General features: G+C 32.4%; 1 protein-coding gene across 2 annotated transcripts; it reads left to right on the forward strand.

The window, feature by feature from the left end:
- Nucleotides 1-1,504: 1,504 nt before the first annotated feature.
- Nucleotides 1,505-8,683, forward strand: LOC145087888 (uncharacterized). 2 transcript variants are annotated; one of them, XR_013700908.1, is made up of 23 exons: nt 1,505-1,939; nt 3,629-3,796; nt 3,894-3,968; nt 4,062-4,140; nt 4,233-4,297; nt 4,428-4,517; nt 4,607-4,696; nt 4,784-4,870; nt 4,991-5,074; nt 5,160-5,279; nt 5,345-5,376; nt 5,457-5,589; nt 5,672-6,052; nt 6,129-6,586; nt 6,672-6,735; nt 6,838-6,913; nt 7,015-7,178; nt 7,250-7,375; nt 7,461-7,527; nt 7,709-7,771; nt 7,845-8,037; nt 8,104-8,232; nt 8,358-8,683. XR_013700908.1 is itself a non-coding variant. In XM_079025991.1 (23 exons), exons 1-23 carry the CDS (start codon nt 1,682-1,684, stop codon nt 8,469-8,471), a joined length of 3,120 nt encoding a protein of 1,039 aa, XP_078882117.1. In that variant the 5' UTR covers nt 1,507-1,681; the 3' UTR covers nt 8,472-8,683. The 2 variants fall into 2 exon arrangements, 1 of the variants encoding a protein (XP_078882117.1); XM_079025991.1 differs by having other exon boundaries at nt 1,507-1,939; nt 7,461-7,531.

Below are 8,683 nucleotides of genomic sequence, written 5' to 3' on the forward strand. Positions count from 1 at the left end.
TTGTTTTATCCCTACATGTCACATGATAAATGCTTAAGGATTGTATCTATATTTGTTTCACATTATATAATTGAAATTTGTTATAATTGAAATTTTGTGGTGATTAATATGAATACAAAGTAAAATATTTTTATAGAATTATGGTTGTATAAATGGATTCCTTACTTCAGTTGTGTATTCTACTAACATATTTCTTGTAATTGTAGGTGTATTACAAGTAGCAACACAGCAACAACTAGACATGTACAAACTCAACTTGTTTAAGAGGATGGATGATCCTACATGTATTTATAGATTTATGTAAATAGTTGTTTAGGGAATTCTTTAAGAATATTAGGTTATGTAAACAGTTGATTTTGGTATTCTTTAAGAATTGCATTTTTAACTTATATACAAGTTGATTATGGTATTCTTTAAGAATTGTAATTTTAACTTATATACAGTGTGTTGTGTTCGAATAATAACAGTTGTATGATAATGCATTCTTTAAGAATTCAGTAAAATAAGTCTACATTTGAATATTCGTTAAAATAGTATGTTGTAATTGGAATAATAATTGAACAATAATGGTTCATTCTTTAAAAATTCAATGAGTATTGCTAAATTTTGGTATTCTTTAAGAATTGATCATGTCAGCATTATGAATAGACGTAAATCTAAAAATCGTTTGAAAAATTCAAACGTAAATTTTATAATTCCATATATAACTATTTTTCCTAAAAAACGGATCATCTTGCTTATAATCCAAAAATTCCATATATACTATCAACCATTTTTACAACTTTGCCCTTATAATTAACTAAATGTAGTTATATAGTAAATGTTACTCCATGTTAATAATATGTACCCCTAAAATCACATCCATTTATTTTTTTTAATCAAGTGGCTACAATTTGGTTACACATTCACACAATACTTGTGATTCACATTTGATCCATATATATATATATATATATATATATATATATATATATATATATATATATATATATGGAAAAGACAAACATTATTTATGATAATCACGCAACCACAAATGTATCATCTAATCATTTGTTCATTACACCAATCTTTTAATTTATTAGTGATTAAAAAGAATACCAGAAGTGATTAGTAGGAGGACATAAGAATATAAAGGAAATGGGCCACAAAAAAGAAATCATAGAGAAATACAAAGGAACAAGTTTCATGCCTTCAAAATGTCCCACATGGCAATAATCACACCGACAAACAATCATGTCAAAAACTGAACAAATTATCATCTCTTTATAAATGAATCATCTTAAATTATATTGTAAACCTTCCAAACATTTTTCCAATATAAGTTTATTTACCAGCATAATCTAGTTATGAATAATCAATTATAATTTGATTTTAAATGGTTGGTTATACAATGTGTAATATATCAAATATAAAAATATTGGTAATTAATTAAAAAAAAAAATACATAAAAAAATACATGAAAAACAGAGTGGCATCGAAGTCAAGGTCAAGCAGTTTGATAGATATGCAAAAGAAAATCGCAAGACAATCGAGACACACAGTGACTCTGTGTCCTCAAACCGATTTTTGATCTCACATTCTTCCACGGCTCTTTAAACCCTTCAACACCGATCTGAATAATCTTCACAAATGGGTTTTCGATTTCATCAATTGCTTGATTTCAGAGCCCTGATTTGATGAGATGCAGCCAAGTAGTTTTTCAGCAACTCCATTTGCTCTGATTCCACTCGCTTTCAATCACGGAAATTTGAGCCCCGAGGGTTTTGAGCTTTCCAGGTTTTTGTTCCTAGGTTCGCTTCTGTTATCTCCAGGAGGAGGCAGCGGCGGCGACGGTGCTGCTGGTGGTATGGATTTTTCAAAGGTTGGTGAGAAGTTTCTTAGTTCTGTCCGCTCCGCGAGATCTCTCGGCTTCCTTCCTTCGACTTCAGATCGTCCCGAGGTAATTGGAGTGTTACAACTCCTGTTTAGACAAATAGCTATAAGTCTGCATCACTTGTTTTGTGCTGTAGACTGAATGGGTGCATTGATTTCATTCTAATGGAAGTAGTTTAATATAATAGATCATGGTCTAGTTAGTTTCCAGTGTAAAGTTTTGGATGTTGAAAGTTTTTGGTATGCATACCCTACAACTAAACTCTATGCTTTTTGTTAGTGAACTGTTATTCATACACACAGAAACTCCCATAACATGCCCTATGCTCCACTGTGGTATAATAATACTGTTTTTTAATTTGATAAGTAGCTTAAAGTTACATCTTTATGATAATAAATATGTTTTGTTCTGTACTTTGTTGATGTTTTGGAGCTAATGGGAGTGGGCATGGTAACTTTATAATGGGAACTGTGTATACATTGTAAGTGAAACTTGTTAAAGTTATTTTAAGAATTTCTTATGTAAGATGGGGTCTGCATGATTTCCACAATGACTGTGAACATCTTTGAAAATTCTTTCCACACAGCTATGGGGCTTTGTACATGGTATTTCTCTTGAATTTTTGTATAAAGGTTGTTTGTGGGATTCAATTACCTTTAGATTACAAAGGAGAAATCTTATCAACTGCTCCAAGGCTTGATAAAAGGGAATTTGATTTGTATTTCAATTTGACTGAAATCATATAAATGAACTGTAGAAATTTCTCATGGTTGGACAAAGAGAGTATAGAATTTTTTTAATGCTGATGGATGAATCATGATTGTCCCAAGTAGGATTGTCACTTTCAACTTAAGGATATAAGACTAAGAGAAAACTAAAAACATGGTTTCCAGAAGAGAAGCATACAACTGGTGTATCTAAGTTGAAGGGGTAAATAAGGTAAATACACGTCTTGTTCAAACAATAGAAGTTTTCTAGCTTCTATCTAACTGCAGCCTTTAGTTGCTTCCTTTGGACATATCCGAATCACTGCAATCTTCTTTTCCTTAATTTTTCTATTATCGTTGCCACTCCCAACGAATTCTGATTGCTGTTTTTGGTACTCTGTGCAACAGTAATATCTTCAGATTAGCTCAATTTACAATGTATGAATCTCTGATAAGTTCATAGAAATGGTATTGTGATTATTCATATTCCATATCACATGATCACAGCCCTTATGCAACGTTCCATACAAGTTCTCACACAAAAAAGCAACATACATTGAATCTGCAAAATGATATCACACAAAAATAGAGACAGAAAATTATAACTGTAGTGAAAGCTTGAATTAAGACAAGTTAACTTACCATAAAGACGAGTCTGTAAAAGAATCAAGTGACAAGAAAAAGAATAAAGTAATGAAGAAATTCCTATCCATGCAAAGACTTTTTTATGAAAGTCCCACATGTTAAAGGCTACAAAATTGACTTCCTCATTAGTATCTATCTTGAAAGCAAAGAGTGAAGACTAAACCAATGGAGGTCTCACTGTTCGTCTCATTAGTATCTATTTTGTGTGAATTCTTTCTTGTCCCTAAATTGGAACCAAAGACAACATTTGTGATTTGTCTATCCTTTTTTTTTTTTTTTTCTTTAGACTTCATAATTTATCTGTTTTGTTGCTGTGCTCACAATGTGGTTTAGTTTACTGAGATAAAATGATGAATCCAGTTGTGTTGTTCAATTTGATTATTCAATATGATTTGTCTTACAGGTTCCAGAACGTGCTGCAGCTGCAGCAACCATAGCTCGTGCACTTGCTTCAATCCCTCCACATCAGAGGCACAATATCTCTTCAAGCTCTAAAGAGCTCACTTCTATATATGGAAGTGAGCCACATGATCAAGTATTAGAAGAGCTTGAGGAAGAATTCTATGAAGAGGTTTTACATCTATGAGATTTCTTAACTAACATTTCAGACTACCCGTATTCAAATGCTTTATATAATTGTTGTTTCCATATCCAAATGCTTTATGTAGGAGTTTGATCCTGTTCAACACACCTTAGAGAATCTCCCATCTGACGAAAATGATCTTCCATATCTCGAGGGGAAGGTAATTTGATCCACTTTTTATATTTTACCATGTGTTTAGACATGATAAAGAATGTTTACTTTACCATTTAAATTTACAATTCATTTCTTGTAGGCTGCTCTAAGATTATTACAACTGGATAGAGTAACAGAAAGATTATCACGCCAAGTGATGGAGAATCATGAAGTAATGGGTAAGATTAATGCTATGCCTATAATATTTTCAAAATTCTGTTTTTCAGGTTTCATAGATGATGATGAAGCTTTGATGTTTATTTTCATTCAGTGAAAGGAATGGATTTGGTAGGTGAGCTGGAGAAAGACTTGAAGGTTGCAAATGTCATTTGCATGGTAAGCAGGTAGTTAGAAATAGAATTAGTCTCGCTATATAAAATCAAACATGATGATTAAATGGTTAAGTTAGTTCTTTTTTTTTTCTTTATATTAGAACTCATTATGCATGTTTATTTTGTATGCGCAGAATGGGAGAAGACACCTCACTTCTTCACGAAATGAGGTATCACAGGACCTCATTGTTAACACATATTCTAGAAAGAAACAAAATCTTCTGGTATTTATTCCACAACCCTTCAGAATTTTACTTTTAACATCACTAACCTTATATGCACATCTAACAATAAATATAAATTAAATTCACAGGACATACTTCCAGTTTTAGTAGCACTTCTTCGTGCAAAGGACATGCAAGTAGAACTTGAAACCCATGTCAATGAAGAAAATTTCTCTAAGGTGCACTTTTTTTTTTTATATTTTTTTTTAAGAATTTCTTTTTATCATAGCAGTGTAAATAATAAATATACATCTTGTCATGTACAGGCATTCCAGGTGTTGTCTGAGTACCTCCAACTTCTGGACAGCTTATCAGAGCTTTCAGCTATACAAGAGATGAGTCGTGGTGTGGAGGTAAGATTACTAAGATACCCTTCATATACATTCATCATTATATCCTATATTACTTTGCCAGCTGGACATATACTTGTACATCATGTATACTGATACAGTCAATACAAATGTACATTGCAGATATGGCTTGGAAGAACTCTACAGAAATTGGATTCACTTTTATTGGGGGTGTGTCAAGACTTTAAAGAAACAAGCTTTTTGACTGTGAGTGTGTTGAAATTTGTTGTAAAATAACTGAAATTTGTTATTTTTACTTTGTGAAATATGAAATTTATTTCCAATCTTTCAGGTGGTTGATGCTTATGCATTGATTGGTGATGTTTCTGGTCTTGCTGAGAAGATACAAAGCTTCTTTATGCAGGAGGTTATATCTGAAACACATGCAGTCCTTAAGAACATCATGCTAGAGGTAACCTTAAATCATATGCTTTTGTTGATTTAGTTTTTTTTTGACTAATTAATTGAATGTGACAGGATCTTGAAGCTGCTGAAATTCAAAGCACTAGGTATATTTTTTTCATGGAAATTTTACTATTTTCATCTATTACATGTTGTACTTAAATTGTATTTATTTTTTACATTTCAGGCTCACATACAGTGATCTTTGCACTCGGATACCTGAATCCGAGTTTAGGAAGTGTTTATTGGAGACTCTATCTGTCCTCTTCAAATTGATGTGCTCATATTACACAATTATGAGTTTCCATTCAGAGTATAAGGTATGATTCATATCCTTGTTGTAATGTAATTGTAGTGATGATTTTCTACTAATTACAACTGGTTCTTGAATATCTTATCCAGGTTTCCATGGAGACACAGAAACAAGATGATGATGATGCATCTGTTTCAGAATCAAGGGATGATGGAAGTGAAGCTTCAAGCAGTGGGAGTGGGTCCCCGTGGTTTCACCTTCGAAACGATGCCACACGACATGTTTCACAAACATTACAAAGAGGTCTTAGGAATCTTTGGCAACTTACAACAAGTCGTGTCTCTGTATTACTCTCTTCTACTGCAGTTTCTTCCACCAGCATGCATCAGTTTTTAAAAATATATGAAGATCTCAACACCTTCATCTTGGCTGGAGAGGCTTTTTGTGGGACTGAAGCAGTTGACTTTAGGCAGAAACTGAAATCCATTTCTGAAAACTACTATCTTGCTTTTCACAAACAAAATATACATGTAAGACTTGACTTATATTCTTCTCTTCATGCTAATAATAGAAAAACTGAAAAAAAGATAATGTTTCATCTTTCAGGCTCTGAAAATGGTTTTGGAAAAGGAGAGTTGGTTCATGATGCCACCAGAGACGATTCAGGTAGTAAGTTTTGCAGGCCTTGTTGGTGATGGAGCTGCGTTGACAAGTCAAACTGCCACCTCAGCTAATTTAGTAAAAACCAGAAGTAAACAAGGTGGATTCTCACATTGGATTAAAACTGGGAATCCGTTTTGTTCAGAGGCATGTGAAAAAACCAATGGGGTATCTGTATCAGTATCTCACAAGAATGATTCTTCACATAGTAATGGTGATGTAAATTACAGCAATGGCCATGGTCATGCTGATACTTCTGAAGATGAAAATGAAGATCTTCTTGCAGATTTTATTGATGAGGATAGTCAACTACCAAGTCGTATTTCTAAGCACAAACATTCAAAAAATCACTCTTTATCTGAAGATATTAGAGCACACACAGGGTCATCAATATGCGTTCTCAGGTGAATTTGTATTTCTCTGAAATCTTAATGAATAAGTGTCGTATTCAGTTTCCTTGACTAAACGTAATGTATATACATAAAATAGGCTGATGGATAAATATGCAAGGCTAATGCAAAAACTAGAGATAATCAATGTTGAGTTTTTCAAGGTATGTAGTTGCAAATTCCAGTTAAGTAAGTAATTATTGGCCGGCTTTAAAGCAACTACATTATTTAGAGTCTAAATGAGTCAAATCATTACACACACACAGGGGATATGCCAGTTGTTTGGGATCTTTTTCCATTTTGTGTTTGAAAGCTTTGGTTCTCAGAACACCAATCTTAATTGTAAGTTGTTTTATTCTTTTCTGTCTCTGACCAAATTTGTTACATTTTGTTGCTTGTTACCAATACCAATTGCTGATTTTATTTTTTTTGGGATTCTTCAGATCGTCTTAAGTCGAGCTTATCCAGAATATCTCAAGATTGCAATCAGTGGATAAATTCCCCATCTCCTCCAGACTCGTTAAACAAGTCATCATTTCCTCTTATGGACATCACACCTACTAATCCATTTTCTACTCATGTCCCCACCACCTCTTTTGGCCTCAAGGTAATAAAATCCAGATTATTTTTATAAAATTTATTACATTATGTCATGGTTTGGTGTTTATGCTGCTGCAGGAAAGATGCACAGGAGCAGACACTATATCTCTTGTTGCTCGATTATTATACAAGTCCAAGCCTCATCTTCAATCGATACTTTTGGCAAATAAATCATCAATCGTTGAAGAATTTTATTCAAATTTGGTACCATATTCTAAAAAAAATCAAAAATCCAAAATCCAAGATGGAGATGATATCTGATGATGCAACTGTTTTGATTTTTTAACAGGTGGATTCAGTTCCAGATCTGACAGACCAAATCCATAGAACAACTGCAAAATCGCTTCTTCATATTAGTGGGTAAAACATGACAAATGCTACTATGTAAATCAACATATATATATATATATATATATATATATATATATATATATATATATATATATATATATATATATATATATATATATATATATATATATATAATTGTATTGCATATTTCATGTCATTTATGGTTGATCATGGACTCATTCACAGGTATGTTGATAGAATTGCGAATGCTAAATGGGAAGTTAAAGAGCTTGGAATGGAGCATAACGGGTATTTTATCTTATCTTTTTGTTTAACATCTTTATTTATTAATATACAAATAAATGGGTTGTTTGAATTACAGGTATGTTGATCTTTTATTGGGAGAATTTAAGCACTACAAAACAAGATTAGCTCATGGAGGCATCCAAACAGAGGTTCAAGATGTGTTAATAGGATACGGACTTGAAAATATTTCTCAAGTTTTAGTCGAAGGACTCTCCAGAGTCAAACGCTGTTCTGATGAGGGTCGTGCCCTCATGTTATTGGATCTTCAGGTTTTTATTTTTTTAATTTATGAATTGAAAATTTCTATATTACTAATCTTTGTGTTACTTTTTCAGGTTTTGATGACTGGGCTTCAGCATTTTGTGACGATTAATGTTAAGCCAAAGTTACAGAGTGTAGAAACTTTTATCAAGGCATATTACCTTCCAGAAACTGAATATGTGCACTGGGCACGTGCTCATCCGGTAATTCTTTTCTCTCTCTCTCTCTCTCTCTCTATATATATATATATATATATATATATATATATATATATATATATATATATATATATATATATATATATATAAATGTATGATGTATGATGTAGGAATACACCAAGAGTCAGATGGTGGGGCTAATAAACCTTGTGGCCACAATGCAAGGTTGGAAAAGGAAAAGTAGATTGGAAGTGTTGGAAAAGATAGAGGCAGGAGGAGTGTAAATTACTAAATACAATCTCACAAACTCAAAACCTCATGAATCATCATCATCATCATCATCATATAATATAGTATAACAGTTTCCCCTTTTCCGGTTAAGGCAGGGGTTGCTGAATTGTGATTTAAAGATGTTTATATGTATATTTTTTTAAATACATTTGGAATTTAACCTTTTTGAGTGGAAAGTAATTCAAGGAATAAAACATTTTTCTCA

This window comes from Lactuca serriola, chromosome 2, assembly GCF_051521515.1.
Source record: "Lactuca serriola cultivar US96UC23 chromosome 2, Lser_US96UC23_V15, whole genome shotgun sequence".
NCBI classification, from domain to species: domain Eukaryota; kingdom Viridiplantae; phylum Streptophyta; class Magnoliopsida; order Asterales; family Asteraceae; genus Lactuca; species Lactuca serriola.

Excerpts from the sequence above, each read along its gene's own strand:
- LOC145087888 (XM_079025991.1), top strand. The coding sequence starts at position 1,682 with ATGCAGCCAAGTAGTTTTTCAGCAACTCCATTTGCTCTGATTCCACTC. Across the intron at positions 4,141-4,232 it reads GGAGAATCATGAAGTAATGG|TGAAAGGAATGGATTTGGTA; the intron begins GTAAGATTAATG and ends ATTTTCATTCAG. Across the intron at positions 8,233-8,357 it reads ACTGGGCACGTGCTCATCCG|GAATACACCAAGAGTCAGAT; the intron begins GTAATTCTTTTC and ends TGTATGATGTAG.